Here is a 23,599-nt window from a genome sequence, read left to right as displayed (position 1 = left end):
TAGTGAGCAGCTGTTTGGCAGACCGCTATAGAAAGTCCTGATGCAGCTGAGCAGCCCAGGATCATACAGGGAACAGTTTACAACAGCAGAGAATACATGATCAAGTTAGAAGTGTGCTGTATAGTTGTGGTACCAGGAGTATGAAAGAATACTATTGTTTCCTTCACTCTAAACCAGTGGTTCTCAAAGTGGTGTTCCAGGGGGTCCCCAGCAAAAAGGGGAAACATTTGTTTTCACTAGAATTCCATCCATAAGTAACACAATAACAGAATGTAGGACTATTTTGGTCAAATTTCATACACTTTCTGTAGTATGGTCTAATTGTGTGTCAATTTAGGAGTCCTTGATGTAGAAGGGTTTTAAGAACGAATGCTCTCACCCTGTGGTACATGGAGCTCCCTCCCTCTCATACTTTGATATGGTGGTCATTTCTGAGTTGGTACTTGGTGTAAAAAAGGTTGAGAACCACTGCTCTAAATGGCATCGATGTACCCCAAAGCTGACATTTCCCAATGAAGTAAATATCCCCTCTTGCAGTAGATATTAACCTGGGGGCAGATTTGAGATAAGTAACCAGTAACCTTGTTTTGAGACTATGAAATCACATGTGCAAGTGTTTAAAGCTTCTTTAATAAGATCGACTACAATAAAATGACACTTCTTTTAGCGATCTTTCCCTTCATTTTAAACAAATCATCAGCCAACTTTACTTCCATCTAAAGGAGCCCTTTGTGATCTTCAAAGCCAGCAAACATTCATACAGCTAAAAGTAATATAATAAAATATATAACACTTTGAAAGGAATATTTATAAAACAGAATAATGCGATCATAGATACCTTAGCCTCTCTTTTTTTACATCCTCTTTTTTTTTTTACCCCTATAAGTAGTTTGTTAAAACATTACATGATTGTATGATGTAGAAAACAAAACAATTGTACATTATTTTCCTTTACATTGGAAACAATCTTTTTTTTTTAAGAGTGTCTATGCATTCTTTTCACTGGTTTGCTTACATGTTGTATCTACAGTATTTCATCCAATAGTTGAATGCATAACTTGATACAGACTTCTGTCAGACAAATGCTTGAGTAAAAGTGAAAAACATATTTTTCTTTTCAGTCCAACCGTGAAAGTGCAGAGGTCCTGTGCTCTCAGTGAGCAAGTTGGCTGAAGACTCACTGTTGTTGTACCTACAGGATGGAGGCAGTGTAGAGTACAGAGTGGAAGTGATCAAAAGAGTGATAGAAGAAGTATCAAGTGGCCTTATGCCCTTATCGCAGGTTGCTGTCAGAACTTTCACAAGTAAAACAAAAAACTTAAGAGACTCTTGAGAAACCCTCCAAAAAGGAACGATGAGCCACTTTCCGCTGTGTTTTTGGTGGATAAAGAGATCACCGTTTCAATGTCTGAAGAAATACAAGAAAGGCCGAGGTGATATAATTCACCAAAATGACTCCATTGTTTATCGGGATGAACCCCAAGTTCATGCATATCAAATTTGCATACCCACACATTTTGAAATTCTCTCTAAAGTGTAATTCTAGGGTGTAATATGGAAACACACACACAATTACAATACATCTATGCATGGTTGCCTTCGTTTTGCCCATTATACCTCATTTGTACGTCTCGTAATAACGACTAGGACATCAATCTGATTTTTTCATTTCACACTGCAGTTTCCATTCTGAACAATGCCAAACTTGGTGAGTAGAGATTCCTACAAACACATACAGTATATATCACACACCTCTTTGGGTTTGCTTCGTCCGACCAGTGATTTTACATTAAATTAAGTGGGCAGATATATCTTGACCCAAGGATCAGTTGATTAGATTTTGGTGGTGATCCATATCTAGGATTTCTGCCATTATACGATCATCATTTTGTACTCAACTATTATGTTGCCTTCATGTGCCGGTGGGAAAGTCCATTTTGTCAGAATAACTGTTCAGCGTAGGCTAGACTCTAGGTTTGCACTCTACCAAATGGCTTGCAGTTCATAATGTGGCACACTGCATAATGTTGGGTGTTTCACTACTTGGAAATTAGTCAACTTTCCCCAAAGGAGGAATGTTTAGTTGGTGAAGCTGGCCCACAAAAATGTGAATTTCAGATGTGCAATGCCTGCATGTTCTCTCTGTCTCCAATGAGCTTCCTAGTAGTAATATCATTTTAAGTGTTTAAGTAATTATATGTGTACAGCTTGTGTTTGCAGACGTTTGTTGTTGTGTCATATGTTTTATGTGTAACATTTTGTGAATCAAGGAAAATTATATTACTGAGAGAATGAGACAAGACACATTTTGCGTTCACAGGAAGTGCAACTAAGTAGAAAGGAAATCGTGTGTGTGTGAATGAGAAGGAATTTAAAAGAAGTATTTCTTATTTTGGAAGAAACACCTTTGAAAAATACAGATCTATTAATTTTCGGATCATAGCCATTTTAGTCACTGAGTAACAACAGTTATAGGCATTTAGTTAGTGTAAAAGTGTATTGGCCTGTCGAGTGTATGGGTGACATTTTTCACATCTGAAGCATGTACTTTTCTCTTTTGTTTTATGAGATGGCTGTTCTACAAGAATTTAATTTAAAGACAAACATGAAGAGCTTTGGGGATGAACGTGTTGAGTTCCTTTATCGCTGGTTTGTTGCAGTCATCGCTGAGCAGGACGTCCGATGATGTGGGGTGCTGGGGTGAAGATGCTGTGCTTATTGACTTCACCCCCTTCATCTTTCTTTCCATTTCTGATGCATTATCTACTGTGCATCTGTGTGACACCACAGACAGATGAGTGTGTTTGTGTGTGGGGGGGGAGTAGGGGGTACCTCTCTCTTTCCTGGCTGACTTGTCCAGTCATTTTCTGTTTCATTCGTCCAGTATGAGATATTGTATGCAATTATTATCATGACAAACAATGGTGACTGTTCACGTACAGTACTGTATATAGACATTATAATATACAGTATATATATAGACATTCAGTGGCGATCTCTGTTTGCAAGGTTTTTTTCCCTCCTATTTGTTGGTTGGATTGTCAGTGGCTTTTAGTGGAATGATCCTGCTGCTGACGATGATGTTTGTCATGTAAGCCTGGTGCGTCTGCCTCTTCCCACGCCCATTTTAAGCCTCCATTATTGAGCGATAATCAGCAGTGGAGGAGGTGTCCGGGAGAACGGGGGCATGGAGGGACGTGATGCTTGGCTTGTACAACCAAGAGAAAGGGAGTTCTTTGTCATCACTGAATCCGATCTGAAGAGAACAGAGGCGGAAGAGAGAGTCGGAGATTTATTCCCCGGTGATCGAGCTTTGATAGCGCAAGAAAGTGTATTCGTTATCATCGTATACAATTGCTAATGCATAACTGAAAGCACTGAAAGGGGAACATACCATTGCTCTCGTCAGTAGCTGTGTCACTCAGTGTTTGGCGCATGTGGTTATATTTAATCTCCACCTCCTGAAAGCAGATCATTATATCAAATCCGTCCATTGATCCAGGGAATGGGCAGACATAGAGATGGACAGACAAATGTGGCATGCTAACAGCTACAACGGATGGGGGAAGAGATGAGTGACGATAAGTGTATACATTGCTCTCTTAATGTGACAAGATTGCATTTCCATCATTCATATAATGCATTTAAACAGTAAAATTATCCTTCCACATCGTGAAGTGATTAGCAGAACTGGAGGCAAAATTGCACCAGAAGGTCCAAATAAAAGGCTACAGCAACCGGACATTAGTTGTTGGCTACTTTTCTGTCTCCCAGGTAGGGTTTGTTGACACAAATCAAATCCCAGTAAGTTACAGCAAGTGTGGTTCAACAATTAATAATAATTAAAATAGTATTCCTTAACAACCACACCACTCTGCATTCATTTTTATATTATGTGTGTCTGTTGTAGCTTGTAGCTATCAACCAGAGTTGGGGTCTGTTACTCAAAAAAGTAATGTATTACACATTACTTTCAAAAAAAGTAATGCCTTACTTTACTTAGTAATTAAGTAATTTGTTACACTACTCGTTACATTACTTTTGCGTTACTCCGTAACATCGCCTGAGCATTGTCATGTAACTTTCCAGTTAACAATACAACAGTAAACCTTACATATGCCCATATATTCCATATATTAGCACAAATCTCTATCGTAATAAGGTAGGTTGCAAAACTTTTCCTGTCTGATGGTGGCTGTCCGTTCCCTGCCATCTGTATTTTGCTCAATATGTTTCTGAAAAATGGCGATTTCATTCTACTGTTGAAACTGGCAACATTTCCTCTACCATGTACGAGGCAACAAGCCTGTCCATCTCTGATTTTGATGTTACCTGGTGAAAAGCAAGCTTTTGATGCTTGTTTGGGGTCGAGGCGGGCGACTAAGCTTGGCTCTGCGGGTCTCTCGCAACCAGCTTTGTGTTAGCATGTTGCTTCTGCAGATGCTTTGAGAGGTTTGATGTCGTGTTCGCAGCGGTAGCTAGCTGCTTCTGTCCAAGGCAAAGTTTGCAGTGTCACTTTCCTTGTCCTTCTGCGCAACAAATTCAAAGTAATGTGCGTATCTCCACCCCTCAAAAGTTGTAGAAGACGGCGAGGCGGGCGCGTTTTTTGGCAGATTGCAATCCAATCCAATTATTACGGAGCATACTGCACTGTGCCCACTTCACTATAACACGTTGTATTTGCGAGGGGTATTTACAGACCCCATCGCTGTATGTGGGTTTCTCTTATGGTTTACATTTCATTTCATTTTATTTTGTCCAATATTCAAATATTCCAGAATTGCATGTTGTGTTAAAAATAAATACTATTTCTATCTAACACTTTTTAGCCTGATTGAATTGTAAAACAGAGTGTAAAAATGTATGCAAAGCTTTCTGGGAAATTTAACCTGTGGAAGAGGAAAGTGGACGGAGTTCCCAGCATGCCCTGGGGTAGTGTGTTTTGTTGATAGATTTTTTTGTCAATGTTTGTCAATTGTTTGTTTGTCAATGTGTTTTGGAGGTTAAAATTATTTATTGTTCTATATGCATGATGTTAGTTATCTGCAAAGTTATGTGTCGACATAATAATAGTGCTGTTCTGCATGCTAATACAAAGTTGAAATGTTGGCACCATGGGTGATTCTGGTGTGCAGTTAAGTGACCCCGTCTCTGGCACAAGATCTGCTATTAAAATAGAAATCTTTTCTCTCTATACTTATCTTGCTAGTACGCAAGTAACGAGTCAAGTGTTTGATTAGTAACTGTAATGTGATAACTGAACTTAGGGACAGCAGTGCCTTACACTACTCGTTACCGACAAAAGTAATGTGATTACAGTAACGCGTGTAACGCGTTACCCCCAACACTGCTATCAACGCATGCTACTGATCCATATAAACACATTATGGCATTAGTCTTTCATAGTCGGCAGAACTTGTGGTTAAGGGATATTTGAGAGATGGTAATAAACATCCCATCCAGAATCAGTAAGTGGGATATTAGCCAGTATCCACCATCCAGAATACTGTGAATGTACACACTGCTATTGACTTTGGAAAGCAAATGCCTGTGGGTGAGGCCTACAGTACCTTGAGATGCTGCAGGCTGGCCTGTAGGAGGCGCAGGTGGGTCATGAGCTGGCGGCTGAGGTTGGGGCCGCCGCCCCCTGCCTGCGAGGAGGAGGACAGCAGCTTCCTCAGGTCGATTCCCACATCACCTCCTCCTCCCCCGTCGTCATCAGTGCTGCTCTCTTCAGAGCCACCGCCGTCCAGAACCACAAAAGCACCTGGATGGAGAGGCAGAAGGTGGAGACGGATAGATGGCCTGAATTAATGCAGAGAGAACAATTCTGGACTAGTGATCTCTCTCATGCTCTCATGTTCATTGTTCTCAGTTGCAACCAAAATGTGATATTGGGAAACATCACCATTGCCAACAATTGGGTATAACTCATTATACTATTTATGTTACTTTTTGACATCCCCTCACCGTTGCTTTCAGTGGTCTCAAACAGCCCTATGTGTCTGGATGGGAGTTCGTTGTCGTCTTTCTCTAAACTCTCGGATGCTGGGCCCTCCTCGAACACGGCAGAGGGTCCCTCGGGACTCCCAGGGGAGGAGGAGGCCCTCAGCAGACACCCGGGTGCCCCGCTCCTCCTCCACCTCATCTCTTCCATCTCCTCCTCCGCTCTGCTTACCATGTGGCTAAGAAGGACCTGCTTCAGCATCTCCACTGGGAAACAGAAAAATCATTATCACCATATAGTGTCAATATTCAAGTCCAATGTTTTGGGCCGATATTTCCCTGTAAAGGAGAATTCTGTTTTTTTACAACCTGGACCTTATTTCCAGCTTTAAATGTGATTTTTAAGTCACCCCGATGAATTCGGTTTGATTCCCATGCACTGAAAATCTGCTTTGAATTCGATGGCCACGTGTATTTATTTGAGCTGGAATAACGTCATATGGATTACAAACTGAGGAGCTGTGGGAACAGGAGCTGCTATCTACCAATGTGACGGACAGCAAACAGAACTGACCCAGCTGCAGCAAGGTAAATAGATCATTCATTTTCTCATTGTCTCTATGATATAATAACGAAATGAGCTGTCGGAAAATAAGGTATTTACAGGACGTAAAGCATTTCACACGTCGCGTTTTCCTCGTTTTCAGGTTGCAGTTCAAAACAAATCTTCGTTTTAGTGCATTGGGAATCAAACCAACCTCATCAGGGTGACTTTAAAAAAAATCATATTTAAAGCTGGAAATAAGGTCCAGATTGTAAAAAACTGGAATTCTCCTTTAATTAAATGTCAGATATAACAGAGAACCTACGTGTCCTGAGAGCTTCTTCGGCTGTGGAGGGGGGAATGTCGAAAGTGCTGTTCTCTTGGTTTTCGATAGCAATGTCCGGGCCCGGGGGCGACCTTTCCTGCAGGAAGGGCAGTCTGTCCGCCAGCTGCTGGAAGGCCTCGAGCTCCTCTTCATCTAACTCCTCTTCCTCCCGTCTGTCTGCCAGGGTTGGCTCCTCATCCTCGATGTCGTCGAAGGGGTTGGTACTCGTCATTGGAGTTTGAAGGCCCAGAGAAGAGGTGGTGTATTTATCTGGAATGCATGAAGATTGGCGTTTTACAATCAATAACCATGATGGATCAGCTTCATCTCAATACAGTTGAGACAATGAGTTCATTGTTTGCAGCAACACTAATGCATTATGGGCTGTTTAAGAATGCAAAGATGAAGGTCCACCCTTTCACCACAATTCTAACTCAATCAATCAATCAAACTTTATTTATATAAATTAGCACATTTCAAACAAATCACATGCATTTTAAAGTGCATTACAAGTGATTGACAAAAAAAAAGGAAAGGAGAAAAAAAAGCACTGTGCCATGAAGACTAATTGTCCTTTGCTTAATTACAAATATTCCTTGGAGGGAGGGTAGCTAAATTTCAAGATAAGTTATTTCAGTTTTACATCAGACTGACTGGTCTAACTAGAGAATTACAGACCAGTCAATACATAAATACATCCTGAACGAGTCATTATACAGTAGTGGACAGTGTATACAGAACTCTCGAGACTTATTTCTGCTGTCCCTAAAGTTCGGGACAAAGATTTGTAGATTTTGCAAAGCAAGTCACAGAAAAACTTGAAAGTTTCAAGTTGGGGGGAGGGGCAGTCATTTAACTAGCTACCTGGAGATTGGATAGTCCCAGTTGATGTGCAGTGAGGATCTTTGCTCGGCTTGGGCATCCCAGGGTTGATGATCTCAATAGCATCGCGCTCAGCACTGACACACACACACACACCCACGTATATTAGAAGCCAGGACAAAGTGAAACAACACTAGACAACAACCAAGGTGTCCGCACAGTAAACTCACTCAGTCTGAGCTAGAGGTATGGCGTTGTTGTGTGGTTTGGCCTTCATGGCATCAGCACACTGTGTGATCAGACACTGCCACCTGGAGGAATGGAGGTCACAGAGCACGATGAGAGACACTAAAGGAGTGAAACGTCACAGCGCTGCACGGTTTGTGGAAGCAGACTCACGTTCTCTGATCCGACACCGTCTGAGCCATCAGCTCGTAGATCTGAGCCCCGTTGTCCGACATGGATAGCACGAAGAAAGACTTGTTGTCTGAGGAGGACAAAATGGATTTATGATCAAAATATGGACATCGCCATGTGACGTCACCCATTGCTCTGTGGACTCCCGTTTTGAAGACTTGAGTTTTGACCATCAGCATCTTGGTTATTTGGAGCCAGAAGCAGCTAGCGCGAGACCAGAAGCAGCTAGCGCGAGACCAGGGATTCAGAAACAGCTCGCGCGAGCCAGGGATTCAGAAGCAGCTCGCGCGAGACCAGGGATTCAGAAGCAGCTCGCGCGAGACCAGGGATTCAGAAGCAGCTCGCGCGAGACCAGGGATTCAGAAGCAGCTCGCGCGACACCAGGGATTCAGAAGCAGCTCGCGCGAGACTAGGGATTCCCGATAGAGCCGCAGCACCGGATGCTTGGTCCGTGATCAGCGAGCTATGCGATCACCGGACAGGCGACCTGTCAATCACGCCCATCTGTCACGTCTGTTTTATTGTCTATTTTAATCCAAATGGAAGCATCATTTACAAAATGAACATCATGCTGTAAAGACTTGAAACTAGCCATTGAAACCATAACCTCATTAGGAAAGTGTTTACTGAGGTCATAAATCAGTGAGAAGTAGGGTCATTTTCCCATTGACTTCCATACAATCAGAGTTATTTTTGGAGCCAGTGGAGTTGCCCCCTGCAATAATGCAGGTTTTAAGGCACTTCCACATTGGCATCATTTTTCCTTGGATAGGAAATAGGATTTATACAACACACACACACAAATCACTAAAACACTCCATATAGTCAATACAGTAATATTCCTCATCATCAGTACAAAATACCAAGTTGAAAATATTTGTAATGGCTGTAGTTTGTACCCGTGGCCACTGAGCGGACCAGGACCGTGTTGAGCTTGATGATGGGGCTGAAGATGTGCTTTGTGTCGGCGGTGCCGGCCAGGTTCTTGCTGTGGCATTTGAGGACCAGACGCTCATCCTGCTTCTGCAGTAACACCAGGATATCCTCCAGGAGGAGCGTGTACAGCTCTGAGGGAAACACACATCATACAGTCAGTACGACACATTGTGTCCAGTGTGTGTGTGTGTGTGTGTGTGTGTGTGTGTGTAAGAGGTTAAGTTTATTTGATATGGACATCACAGAGCATTGGAGATGTAACATACATGTATGCACAGTAACCAGATACACAGTGTTAAGTGTTTACAGCGGAATGCTAATTCTCAACACCTGTCCACAGGCGACTCCTACACCAAAACACAACCCAAAAGGAGACACCCAAAAAGAAGCAAAATCAAATATAGAAAACCACAAGAGTAAAGCTATACATACAAATGTATTGACTAGTGTGTGTGTGTGTGTGTGTGTGTGTGTGCGTGCGTGTGTTCATATACCAATTGTCTTGTCTTTATTGACCTTCCAAGAGAGTGGTCCCTCATGCACCATGGTCCTCTTGGTCAGGTCCAGATTCTGTAGGAGGGGATTTGATCATGTCAGTACAGCCTTTGTTTTGAGCTCATGGATAGTTTGTCTTTCAGAGGGTCACGGATAAAAAAAACAGCTATTTTTCATACCTTGAACTCCAAGATCATCTTGTCTTCACTCTGTTTGAGCGAGGACAGGTCTAACCTTCTCTGATAATCCACTAGCCTCTGTTGAGAAAGCAACACACCCAATTATCAACTGCTTTTCCAACATGACAGTGTTGGAAGATCATAACAGGTTAGACTATGGGGTTTTGAAGACTGAAGCTGCCAATATTTTGTATTGATAGTGAGCATGAATATTTCCGGCTGCATTCAAGACAACTCGGAACTCAGGGGGAAAAAATCTAGCTCCAACTTGTTAAAAGTGAAGTGAACGGTTGTCCAACCCTGAAATTCAGGTATCATATCACCCCCCACCCCTCTATCTCACCCCCTGCCTCCCCCACTCCTCTCCTCCGTCACCACACCCCTCTCCCTCCTCTCCTCCCCCACCCCCTGCCTGCCATCCCCACTCCTCTCCCACCCCATTGCTCCCCCCTCCCTCCAACTACTCAACAGGAGCCTGGAGACACAGCCTGCCTACAACATCAACCATAATCCCCCTCCCGAAGAAGACAAGGCCCTCGGCACTTAAAGATACAGACCTATCGCCCTGACCTCTGTGGTCATGAAGTCCTTTGAGCGCCTTGTCCAGTCCTACCTCAAATCCATCACAGACCCACTCCTGGACCCCCTACGGTTCACCTACAGAACCAACAGGTCTGTAGATGATGCAATAAACATGGCCCTCCAGCACATCCTCACACACCTGGACACTGCAGGAACCTATGCCAGGATCCTGTTCGTGGATTTCAGCTCAGCGTTTGACACGATCATCCCAGCCCTGCTGCTACAGGAGAAACTCTCCCAGCTGGGCGTGCCCGACCCCATCTGCAGATGGATCACAGACTTCCTGACTGACAGGAAGCAGCACATGAGGCTGGGTAAGCACATAACTGACTTTTGGTCCATCAGCACCGCTGCCGCCCAGGGTGGTGTTCTCTCTCCATACTTCTTCGGACTTTACACCAACAGCTGCACCTCCAGTCACACCAGTCCGTCAAGCTCCTGAAGTTCGCAGATGTTACCACCCTCATTGGGCTCATCACAGACAGAGATGAGTCCGAATACAGGCAGGAGGTCGACCACCTGGTGACTTGGTGCAGTCAAAAGAACCTGGTGTTAAATGCTCAAAAGACAATGGAGATGATTGTAGATTACAGGAGGAACCCAGCCCCACCTTCCCCCATCACCCTGGGTGACTCCCCAGTCAACACTGTGGAGTCCTTCCCCTTCCTGGGGACCATCATCAGCCATCACCTAAAATGGGAGCTGAACATCAAAGCTCTCACCAAGAAGGCACAGCAGAAGATGTACTTTGTACCACTATGGTGCACTTCTCACCTCCTCCATCACCGTCTGGTATGCTGCTGCCACTCTCAAGGACATAAACAGACTTCAGCGCATCATCCGCTGTGCTGAGAAGATAATCCGATGCAACCTGCCATCCCTCCAGGACCTGCACGCAGTCAGGACACTGAAGCGGTTTCGCAAGATCATGGCCGACCCCTCCCACCCTGGCCACAAACTCTTTAAGACACTCCCCCACGGCAAGAGACTGAGGTCTGCCAAGACCAGAACCACTCGCCACAAGAACAGCTTCTTCCCAACCGCCAAGCCTCACCAACAAGGCCCGGAAACCCCTTCCACCAAGGACCTCACCAACACCCCCCACAAACCCACCTACCTCCTCCTGAACTCAGCTGAACTCATGTTCAGTAAACTCATGCTCTGTAAATTCATCACCTATTTAAAGCCTATTTAACTCTGACTGTAAATTTCATGTAAATTCAATGTAAACTCATATTGAACTCGGACTGTAAATTCATGTAAATTCACTGCCTATTTAAAGCCTATTTAACTCTGACTGTAAATTTGCATGTAAATTCAACGTAACATATTTAATATCCACAGAACACTCCACTACATATTGTATAGATATATTTTATTTAATTTGATTTGATTGCACTTGCAACTTTGTGTTTGTCTTAGTTATCTTCCTACTTCTTTATCTGAATATTGACCTGACCGCTACGCTGCATACAGACACTAAGACAAATTCCTCTTATGTAACTTGCATACTGTGGCAATAAAACCAAGATTATTAATGATACAAAGTGGGTTGATTACCAGTAAAGCCATCCTTTAATCGCTTCTCCAGTAAATATGTAAAATATTGGCCTAATATACAGTATGAGCAAACCTATATATCGGTCTAATGAGTAATGCTTTACTATGATGCTAATGTATGTACCTGTTTATTCTCAGCCTCCTTGACAGCCTGGTTGACATGGTTGAGGATCTTCCTGCAGCATTCTCCTGCTTTTTTCACCTTTTCCCTCTCCTCAGCATCCTCTGTAGGGAGATAACAAACACACACAACCAAAACAGTACTTGACAGTCAACCAACAATCTGTTGTTCTCTTCGGTGAGTCATCCAATGCATCATCAAAAACAACATCATCTACCTTTACCTGTGTACTTGGCTATATTCTCCAGCAGCAGTGGGTATTTGGTCAGTCTCTGCATCTCTACTGGAATGATGTCCTTTAGCTGCAGCCTGCGACACAGAGGGTTACTCTCAGCTTCCTGAAGGAAGAGAACGACAATAAGTAGGGCCATCAGCATCCAGAACCTCTGTAGGGACTCAACTCCGGTCCTCCAGGTCCGGTGTCCTGCAGGTTTTTGTTTCTCCCTGGTGGTTAATAAGCTACGTCTGGCCTGGCAGATACAATTTCCTATAAAGAAGGTTACTTTCTTAAACACAACTCAAGTTTTATATATAATCATCCAACTAAAAAAAAATCAACATAAATAGAGGACATTTTACTGAAGAGTATCTCCCTTGCATCAACATAAGCTGCACAATAGAACAGAAAATGAATCTGGTTCTCAATTTCACACAGGTCACAAAGCAAACAAAGTCTATCTTCTTCAGGTGTAGCATTAAACCTGCCAGTCTCCAGTGCTAAGGGAAGAGTTCCAGAGCATAACTGAGCACACAGGGACCTTTTTCATCTAGCCAAATCAAACTTCACATAAGGCTCTACACAGTAACTGTCTTTTATGAGATAATAGGTTCTTAGCTATGGTTTATACCATAAATCAACAGACCATTTGTCTTTATACAATTCAATTCAATTTATTTAAAGTGTAAAAAAAAGAAAGAAACATTTTACTCATAGTCTCTCGAATATCACAAACTAACCTGTTGTGAAAAATAAATGACAAATCATTCAAATAGAATAAGGATTTCAATTCAATTGTCTGTGGGCGATGTCCCAATGAAATATTATTTTTTGAGTCTCTGATCAGACATCCTCACGAGTCTATTCCATAGTCGAAGCATTTGCCCTTTGTGTCTGATGTTTGGGGATTCCCATCCCATATCCCCACAGATGGCCAGAACTGATGTGCATTTGTGGACTCCTAAAAAATAACGGATAGCTCTGTGATGCACAGTGTTACAGCTTAGATGTTCCCGGGAACCCCAAACACCAGAAGCATAATCCGACACAGGACAGACACAAGAGTTATACAGTTGTGTGTAAGTATGGAATCCCAGATGACCCCAGTGTTTAACTTTGTTCAATTAGCACAGATCCCAGGGCTCTGCCCGCTGATTGAGCTAGATGCTAGAACATTGACTCCCTCCTTAAAGGTCATATGCTCGTCCAGCGTCAAGCACAGATATTTATAGTGATCCGTATAGGATAGTACTGTTGGGCCAAAATTAAATACAGAAGAACTCCTATTCCTTGATGTGGGTCTAAAATGCACGATTTGTGTTTTGTCTTGGTTTACCATAATAAGTCTCCATTTCCAGCACCCTATCAATTGAGTCCAGGGGATATAACACATCAATATAGGACTACCGGTAGGCATGTATCATCTATCGCTGCTTTCAGAGAAATGGGGTTACATGCATAAACCAAGCTCATGCTGGAAGTAGATTGTACTGTTGGCTAATGTTCAATCGATTGAGAACAAGATGTACGAATTAAGAGCACGGGCACAGTTCCAAAAGGACATAGCGAGCTGCAACGTTATGTGTTTCACTGAAACCTGGCTCTCACCTGAGACAGCAGACCACACTATCACAATACCTGGATTTAGCCTGCACAGATCTGATCGCGACCCAAAACGTTCCGGTAAGAAAAGAGGGGGCGGTGTTTGTTTGATGATTAATAAGAACTGGAGTACCAACAACACTAATATCGGGACGTTTTGCTCAGCAGACCTGGAATATGTCATGATTCAGTGTGTACCACACTACAGTCCGCGGGAACATACCACAGTAACCCTAGCAGCTGTGTATATTCCACCACAGGCAGACACAAAGAACGCTCTCAGACAATTGGACCACGCGATCAGCGCACAGAAAGCAAGACAACGGCGCTGGTGGTCGCAGGAGATTTTAATAGAGCGAACCTGAGGAAGAGAATGCCCACCCTCCACCAGAATATACACTGTAGCACACGAGGCAAAAACACACTTGACCAGTGTTACACGGACATTCCTGCCTGCTACAAAGCAACACCCCGTCCGCCATTCGGCAAATCGGACCACGCCTCTATCTGGCTCGTCCCCAAACACAAACCAAAGCTCAAACTCCACCCCCCAGTCTACCGAACCGCCCAACGCTGGTCAGACGAATCAGATGACATTCTGAGAGACTGTTTTGACCAAGTGATATGGAGAGAATTCAACACAGGAGACCTGGAAGAATACGCTGAAACGGTGTCATGTTTTATTAAAAATTGTACAGAGGACATAGTCCCCACAAAAACAGTTAAAACAATGCCGAACCAGAAACCATGGATCAACAGTGAGGTCCGGGCTGCACTTCACGCCCGGACCACCGCCTTCAAGTCCGGGACGCCAGAACAATACAAGCAGACGAAATACGCCCTCCGAGTTACAATAAAAAAAACGCGGAGAGAATATGGAAGGCAGCTGGAGGCAAAACTGGACTCCAAAAACCCCCAGAGACCTGTGGAGAGGACTGCATGCTGCCACAGACTTCAAGGGGCAAAAACAGCAAAATGCCAACGTGTCACCCACCCTGCCAGACGAACTCAACGCGTTCTACGCCAGGTTCGACCCCTCTGCCAGAACGCCTCCCCCTCCTCCCCTACCCCTCATTTTCAACCAGTCTCTCTCCCTCCGACGAGTCCCCTCCTGCTTCAAAGCAGCGACAATCATCCCCATTCCCAAGCAGCAGAAAGTGACCAGCCTCAATGACTGGCGCCCAATAGCCCTCACGCCAATAGCCAGCAAGTGCTTCGAAAAGCTGGTCATATCACAGATCCGCCCCACACTCCCCCCGGACCACGACCCGCTACAATTTGCATACCGCCCCAACAGGAGCACAGCGGATGCAGTAGCACACGTGCTCCACACCGCCCTGTCCCACCTGGAGGGGAAGGACACCTATGTAAGAATGCTGTTCGTGGACTACAGCTCAGCATTCAACACCATAGTACCCTCCAGGCTGGTACACAAGCTCAAGGATCTGGGACTAAACACAGCAATGTGCGACTGGATCCTGGATTTCCTGACAGACCGCCGCCAGGTGGTGAGGGTGGGCAACCTCACCTCCTCCCCACTGACCATCAGCATAGGAGCGCCCCAGGGGTGCGTCTCCAGCCCCTTCTGGTACGACCTCTACACCCACGACTGCGTGGCGACTCAAACTTCGAACACCATCGTGAAGTTTGCAGATGACACAGCAGTCGTGGGGCTGATCTCGGGGGGCGACGAGACGGCCTACAGAGAGGAGGTGGGGGCCCTGGAACAATGGTGCCAGGACAACCACCTCTCTCTGAACGTCTCCAAGACCAAGGAGATCATTGTAGACTACAGGAGGGGGGGGGAGCACACCCCCCCCAATCACCATCAACGGCACAGTGGTGGAAAGGGTGGACAGCTTCAAGTACCTGGGAGTCAACCTCCACCAGGACCTAACTTGGGCCGGCCACACCGCCACTGTTGTCAAAAAGGCCCAACAGCGAATACACGGACTCAGGCGCCTGAAGAAATTTGGGCTAAGGCCAGAAATCCTTATGGACTTCTACAGAGGCACCATTGAAAGCCTGCTGACTGGCTGCTTCACCACCTGGTACGGGAACTGTACCACCATGGACCGCAGGGCGCTACGGAGAGTGAGACGCGCGGCCCAGCACATAACAGGATGTGAGTTGCCAGATCTGCATGAACTGTATAAACAGCGGTGCCTGAGGAGGTCCCTGAAGATCATCAAAGACACAAACCATCCCCACAACAGCCTGTTCTCCCTGTTACCTTCAGGGAGAAGATACAGGGTTCCGAAAGCACGCACAAATCGCTTGAGGAACAGTTTCTTCCCGCAGGCCACGAGACTCCTTAACATACACAAATAGTGTAGTAGCCGTACTGTACCGCACTGTAGCTGCTACCATTACGTATGTCTAATGTTTAACTGTATGTTTAATAAGGAATATGCTATCTGCACCTGTATGTCAAATACGCCGAATTTAGAATGCCGAGTTTAATTGTATATTTAATAAGGAATATGCTATTTGCACCTGTATGTCAAATATGCCGAATTTAAAATGTTTAAGCACGTCTAAAGTATGCTCATGACATGTGCACCTATGTGCAGTGAATATGCCACTGTCTCTGACTTGTCTTATCACTATACTGCCTTATTGCTTGTTGTGTCTCTTGTTGTTTTTGCACTCATATGCCCTGTTATATTTGTACTATGTTGTAAACGGAGTCCACAGCACAAGAATTTCACACGTGATACTTGTACCATGGAGTGACAATAAAAATCTTGAATCTTGAATCTTGAATCTTGAATTGTAGTGTACTGTATAGCAGGGATACTCAACTTGCTTTGCCCGGGGGCCACTTTCGTGAAATGATAGAAGGCGAGGGGCCAGTTAATAAACAATCAATATACATTTTTCTGTAGCGGATTGTAGGTTTTTGGGGTGTCAGCCGGAGTTTAGTCTGACGATGTTGTGCACACCGGATAGTTAGTTCGGTTAAGTACATACATAAGTGCCTGGGTAGCGAGCAGATGGCAGTATTTGACAATTTAGCAGCTAAATCATAGATTATTGAAAGATATTCCATATTCCAGACTGAAATGCTATAAGTATTGGGCAGGAGTATTGGCCAGAATGACATGAACATTTGGACACTTATTCAGCGGGTATCTTGCATGTTGCGTTCAGGTGCACTGTAAAAAAAAAAGAAAAAAAAATCCAATTCCATCGCGGGCCACAGAGGGGGCACACGGCCCGCGGGCCGCCAGTTGAGTATCACTGCTGTATAGTATGCTGACCTGCATGAAGGAGGTGAACCTCTGGTCTTTCTTCTGCTTAGTCTTGATGAGCTCCAGTGCAGAGGGCTGGTTACTACAGAAGGTCCCTACTGCCCGCCTGATCTTCTCCTCTTCTTCACTGCTGAACTGGAATCAACAAATGCACACATTACAAACACATTCACATAATTTGTAGGAGATGTTTTCATCCAGAGCAACTATGAGTACAACAGTGGTAAGGGCCCTATCTTCGCAACGGCGGTAATTCTGCGTTAGCGCCCGTTTTGCACTGGAATAGCGCCGCGCAAAGCCCTAATTGTGGGCGTGTCGGGCCGCTGTGCTTCACGTCATCTCAGCGCAAACCTCCATAGGCGTGTTTATGCCCATATTAACAGGATTCACCACAAGTTGAGATCACTCCCCTTAAAAGCCACAGCGTCACCGCCATCACGTCTGTGACAGGCAGCAGCTTCTTTCTTGCTCAGTGCAAGCAGAGTGACAGAGTGAGAGAGAGAGAGAGAGAGAGAGAGAGAGGAAGAGAGAGAGAGGCGGGAGAGAATTGGAGGATGAACCAGTTCGGATTCGTAACGAAAATTGATGCTTTTGTAATTAGTAGCCTATTAATTAGGCGTTTCGCTCATATAGGCTATTATACACATTTAAAAATATGCGTTTCTTTAATAGGGTGGGGATGTGTGAGATTTTAATTCTAGCCTATTTCAATAGCCTATACCAGAATTGTCCACTCGGGTTAAGCTATTGTTGCATGGTGCAATTGCAGGGAGAGAGGTTACTGTATACTATCAATGGTTACTGTATAGCCTACTGGCCGGTGTTGTGTCAGAAAGTGATTTGCTGCCAGAAACTGATTTCGATCCACAGCACTGCCTCAGTGCCTCTACCCACCCTGTGCACCGACCCACCCGGCCTGCCTACCCGGCCCAGCTCACACCATCTCCGGGGAGACCCCCCTCCAGGACACGGCACACTAGCCGAACTCAAAGCACCCCTCCCCGCGCTACACACAGACTCCCGCCCTGCCAGACCCTCGTTCCCCTGGTAATCCAATTAAAAACGCAAATCACTTTTTCGCACAAGACCATGACAAACGAATTATCATTGTTAAATCAAGGTGTGTTTTTTTCTGCAGTGTAGGTTAGTTAAAAATCAACGTGGCATTCTGAGGAGGGAAGTGTGTCCATGTGCGAGCCGTGCGTAATGGGCCTATCCCAGCGAGGATTTCCTGCACTGCGCCGGAGAATACTGTCTGCGCTCAGGCGTACACCTGGCGTAGAGGTTTTTTTTGCGCTAAGACCAGCTATTTGGTCGCGTTAAAATTGAGAGCACCCAAGGCCTTTTTTTCTAACGCATTGTGCTGGAACGCCTATTTTGGAACGGTCAACGCCAAAACCTCTCTTTGCGCTTGGAAGAAACCGACGGTATCTTCACCAGAGCGCTAAGTGACACTTGCGGGAGGCAGATGATAGTCTACGCCTACACCTGTGTCTGCGCTTAGACCCCAGCGCAAAACTGGACGGTGGAGGCAGACGATAGCTTAAGACGCAGGGAAGATAGCAATAAGAGGCGCGCAAACGGCAGTGCAAACGTTAGCGCCGTACGAAGATAGGGCCCTAAATATCCATTTTAAATCGACTTACATAACCGCTACGAGAAACCAATCCCAAAAAGCATTCATATTAAACCAGCTGTGGAAACTGTTTTGGAATGATGTCAGAGAGATATTTAGCTCTCGATTTCACAAAATGATGAAGATCCACATCTTCATCATCAACGAACACAGGTTTTCAAACACCGGTGCAGGCTGTCGTATCACCATCTATTCAATGTGAAAAATGTTGGCTGGTGGTATAGTATCAGAGTTACAGCGCCTTGAGAACAGAGGTGCTGTGTTCCTAGAATGACCACATACAATAAAGAGGTGCTAGGTAAAGAAATATGAACTAGCAAGAATACAACTGCAGTCACTTCCCCTCTAGTCTCGCTGGCCAGCCTCCTCTCCCTTCCGTCCGAGGAGTCTGGCGCCGCAGGTCTCCATAACTGAGATAAACCCTCCCCTGCTCTACAGCTGCTCTCCCATTGGAGCGACTGTTTCGGTGGCAGCCGGATGTCCGCTCCCGGCTTATTATAAGCTCTGTCATTGGCTCCGACTATGTCAATGAGAGCGGCTTCCGCTCCCTCCTCCCTGTGTGTCGCTGTAAATAGTGCCCTGCCGCCGCAGTGAAAACAACAACGCTAACTAGCTAGCAAGCTAACGGCAGAAACCTACACGCTAGCTAGCAACGCTAGCTCGTTGCTACATGCTGAAAACGGCAAGTTGGATTGTTTGAAACTATTTTCCAAGGGCACTTGGCCGCCCATCGCAATCCCACTATGGAGACCTGCGGCGCCAGATTCCTCGGACGGAAGGGAGAGGAGGCTGGCCAGCGAGACTACTTCCCCTCTTTCATCCATGGCTGCAAACCTTTGAAAATCCATTTGAGAACTGATCTCATGTTACTGTCTCGCCAGTGAATGGCTTTCCTTCTTTGCTCACTTTTATTATTACTCCATAATAAATAAATAACAGCCACCACAAGAGGAAGTCAATTAATTTCCTATAGAGCTTTATTTTTATTATATTGTAGCATACAATTTATTCATATTATCTCGTGCATAGAAACCTTTTCCCAGCTGATCTGACTCCTGCATCGTTTGGAGCCGCCGGGCTTACCCATGCCAGGAGATCATCTCCAATCTGACCGATCACCGACGTCTCACTCCTCTTCCTGATTGCAGTCATCTGCTCCGTGATAGAAACTGTGGGGCACAGGGAGAAGAAACTCTGAAATACTTACGTCTCATTATAGAAACTGTGGGGAGAAGAGCAGGGAGAAGAAGCTCTGAAATACTTACGTCTCATTTTTCTCAAGAGCATTAGAGCAATAAAGTTTCTTATTGCATTTTTTGTGTTTATTATATCATACAATAATGGATGTATGATACCTTATAATGCCTTAGCACCACTTGTGATGCCTCACCTACAGTCATTCCTTGATGATGACTGTTGCCTTGGCTGGCCAGGAGTTGATGTCAGACTGTGCCCAACATTCCTCGAGGACACTCCTCGAGGAACACTGTGTCAGACTGTGCCCAACACTCCTCAACAGGACACTCTTTCTGCTCCCCCCCCCCCCCATTCCAGACCCAACAGGACACTCTTTCTGCTCCCCCCCCCCCCCCCCCCATTCCAGAGCCAACAGGACACTCTTTCTGCTCCCCCCCCCCATTCCAGATCCAACAGGACACTCTTTCTGCTCACCCCCTCCTATTCCAGAGCCAACACAACACTCTTTCTGCTCATCCCCCCTCCTATTCCAGAGCCAACACAACACTCTTTCTGCTCATCCCCCCTCCTATTCCAGATCCAACAGCACATTCTTTCTGCTCGCCCCCTCCTATTCCAGATCCAACAGGACACTCTTTCTGCTCACCCCTTTCCTCTTGTTATCCAAGCTCAATGGCCTTGACCTCATTCCCTCCTCAGTTCCTACATGTGTCTCACGTCAGACTGATGACTAACTCATTGAGTGCCAATGACGACTAAAGTCGTCAATTCAAAAAGTAACGTTCAGTGCCAATGACGACTAAAGTCGTCAATTGCGTTTTTTGACGGTGGGACGTGGATCAAAGCCTCGTGCATCTCCTGTAAAAATATTGTAGCTATTGAAGGTGTATAACCTATTTTACGGACCCATTAGGTGGCGACAGTGCTCTCCAGATTAGAGAAAGTTGAGGAAAAAAAAGCAGAAAAAGCCCCGTGATGAAAGAGAAACCGATGCATGAGCCAGAGCGGCACAGATTGCTCTGGCTGCCTGGAGCCAACGTTAGCTGCGAACAGCAGTCAATCCGCTCCCACAAATGTCTCTGTCTCTGCTGCATAGCTTCTCCACACGATTAGCCGCCAGAAAATAAAACCAAAGCCAAACCATTCTCATGAGAATGGTTTGGCTTTTCAGGCTGAGCGCTCCGAAAATAGACTGGGTGCAGCGCACTTTGAAACGCGCAGCAGAAAGCCTATAATCGGACGCAGCTTCATTCTTTCTGCTCGCCCCCTCCTATTCCAGATCCAACAGGACACTCTTTCTGCTCGCCCCCCCTCCTATTCCAGAGCCAACAGGACACTCTTTCTGCTCGCCCCCCTCCTATTCCAGAGCCAACAGGACACTCTTTCTGCTCGCCCCCTCCTATTCCAGAGCCAACAGGACACTCTTTCTGCTCGCCCCCTCCTATTCCAGAGCCAACAGGACACTCTTTCTGATCGCCCCCCCTCCTATTCCAGAGCCAACAGGACACTCTTTCTGCTCGCCCCCCTCCTATTCCAGAGCCAACAGGACACTCTTTCTGCTCGCCCCCTCCTATTCCAGAGCCAACAGGACACTCTTTCTGATCGCCCCCCCTATTCCAGATCCAACAGGACACTCTTTCTGCTTGCCCCCCCTCTTATTCCGGATCCAACAGGACACTCTTTCTGCTCACCCCCCCCTCCTATTCCAGATCCAACAGGACACTCTTTCTGCTCGCCCCCCTCCTATTCCAGAGCCAACATGACACTCTTTCTGCTCGTCCCCCTCCTATTCCAGAGCCAACAGGACACTCTTTCTGATCGCCCCCCCCCTCATATTCCAGAGCAAACAGGACACTCTTTCTGCTCGCCCCCCTCCTATTCCAGAGCCAACAGGACACTCTTTCTGCTCGCACCCTCCTATTCCAGAGCCAACAGGACACTCTTTCTGATCGCCCCCCCTATTCCAGAGCCAACAGGACACTCTTTCTGCTTGCCCCCCTCTTATTCCAGATCCAACAGGACACTCTTTCTGCTCACCCCCCCCCCTCCTATTCCAGATCCAACAGGACACTCTTTCTGCTCGCCCCCCCTCCTATTCCAGAGCCAACATGACACTCTTTCTGCTCGCCCCCCTCCTATTCCAGAGCCAACAGGACACTCTTTCTGATCGCCCCCCCCCTCCTATTCCAGAGCAAACAGGACACTCTTTCTGCTCGCCCCCCTCCTATCCAGAGCCAACAGGACACTCTTTCTGCTTGCCCCCTCCTATTCCAGAGCCAACAGGACACTCTTTCTGATCACCCCCCCTCCTATTCCAGAGCCAACAGGACACTCTTTCTGCTTGCCCCCCTCCTATTCCAGAGCCAACAGGACACTCTTTCTGATCGCCCCCTCCTATTCCAGAGCCAACAGGCCACTCTTTCTGCTCCCCCCCTCCTATTCCAGAGCCAACAGGACACTCTTTCTGATCGCCCCCCCTCCTATTCCAGAGCCAACAGGACACTCTTTCTGCTCGCCCCCCTCCTATTCCAGATCCAACAGGACACTCTTTCTGCTCGACCCCCTCCTATTCCAGAGCCAACAGGACACTCTTTCTGATCGCCCCCCCTCCTATTCCAGAGCCAACAGGACACTCTTTCTGCTCGCCCCCCCTCCTATTCCAGAGCCAACAGGACACTCTTTCTGATCGCCCCCCTCCTATTCCAGAGCCAACAGGACACTCTTTCTGCTCGCCCCCCTCCTATTCCAGATCCAACAGGACACTCTTTCTGATCGCCCCCCCTCCTATTCCAGAGCCAACAGGACACTCTTTCTGCTTGCCCCCTCCTATTCCAGAGCCAACAGGACACTCTTTCTGATCACCCCCCCTCCTATTCCAGAGCCAACAGGACACTCTTTCTGCTTGCCCCCCTCCTATTCCAGAGCCAACAGGACACTCTTTCTGATCGCCCCCCCTCCTATTCCAGAGCCAACAGGACACTCTTTCTGCTTGCCCCCCTCCTATTCCAGAGCCAACAGGACACTCTTTCTGATCGCCCCCCTCCTATTCCAGAGCCAACAGGACACTCTTTCTGCTCGCCCCCCTCCTATTCCAGATCCAACAGGACACTCTTTCTGCTCGCCCCCCTCCTATTCCAGAACCAACAGGACACTCTTTCTGATCGCCCCCCCTCCTATTCCAGAGCCAACAGGACACTCTTTCTGCTCGCCCCCCTCCTATTCCAGAGCCAACAGGACACTCTTTCTGATCGCCCCCCTCCTATTCCAGAGCCAACAGGACACTCTTTCTGCTCGCCCCCCTCCTATTCCAGAGCCAACAGGACACTCTTTCTGATCGCCCCCCCTCCTATTCCAGAGCCAACAGGACACTCTTTCTGCTCACCCCTTTCCTCTTGTTATCCAAGCTCAATGGCCTTGACCTCATTCCCTCCTCAGTTCCTACATGTGTCTCACGTCAGACTGATGACTAACTCATTGAGTGCCAATGACGACTAAAGTCGTCAATTCAAAAAGTAACGTTCAGTGCCAATGACGACTAAAGTCGTCAATTGCGTTTTTTGACGGTGGGACGTGGATCAAAGCCTCGTGCATCTCCTGTAAAAATATTGTAGCTATTGAAGGTGTATAACCTATTTTACGGACCCATTAGGTGGCGACAGTGCTCTCAGCACTCAGCAGTCAATCCGCTCCCACAAATGTCTCTGTCTCTGCTGCATAGCTTCTCCACACGATTAGCCGCCAGAAAATAAAACCAAAGCCAAACCAT

At 46.1% G+C, this 23,599-nt stretch overlaps 1 protein-coding gene across 1 annotated transcript in view; it reads right to left on the bottom strand.

The window, feature by feature from the left end:
• Positions 1–629: 629 nt before the first annotated feature.
• The window catches only part of arhgef12b (Rho guanine nucleotide exchange factor (GEF) 12b), a 140,413-nt gene continuing 117,443 nt past the window's right edge, over positions 630–23,599 (bottom strand). Inside the window, exons 24-38 of the mRNA XM_083646927.1 lie at positions 19,720–19,805; positions 17,010–17,135; positions 12,151–12,265; positions 11,931–12,031; positions 9,665–9,742; positions 9,485–9,560; positions 8,954–9,121; positions 8,037–8,124; positions 7,868–7,948; positions 7,680–7,774; positions 6,816–7,085; positions 5,971–6,213; positions 5,571–5,767; positions 3,395–3,461; positions 630–3,256 (exon numbers count right to left, since the gene is read on the bottom strand). Coding sequence (XP_083503053.1) covers positions 3,243–3,256; positions 3,395–3,461; positions 5,571–5,767; positions 5,971–6,213; positions 6,816–7,085; positions 7,680–7,774; positions 7,868–7,948; positions 8,037–8,124; positions 8,954–9,121; positions 9,485–9,560; positions 9,665–9,742; positions 11,931–12,031; positions 12,151–12,265; positions 17,010–17,135; positions 19,720–19,805 — 1,805 coding nt within the window. The 3' untranslated portion in view covers positions 630–3,242. The remainder of the gene's footprint in view (positions 3,257–3,394; positions 3,462–5,570; positions 5,768–5,970; positions 6,214–6,815; positions 7,086–7,679; positions 7,775–7,867; positions 7,949–8,036; positions 8,125–8,953; positions 9,122–9,484; positions 9,561–9,664; positions 9,743–11,930; positions 12,032–12,150; positions 12,266–17,009; positions 17,136–19,719; positions 19,806–23,599) is intronic.

Source organism: Poromitra crassiceps (assembly GCF_964638095.1).
Source record: "Poromitra crassiceps genome assembly, chromosome: 1".
Taxonomy (NCBI): domain Eukaryota; kingdom Metazoa; phylum Chordata; class Actinopteri; order Beryciformes; family Melamphaidae; genus Poromitra; species Poromitra crassiceps.
This window is presented reverse-complemented; position numbering and strand designations above follow the sequence as displayed.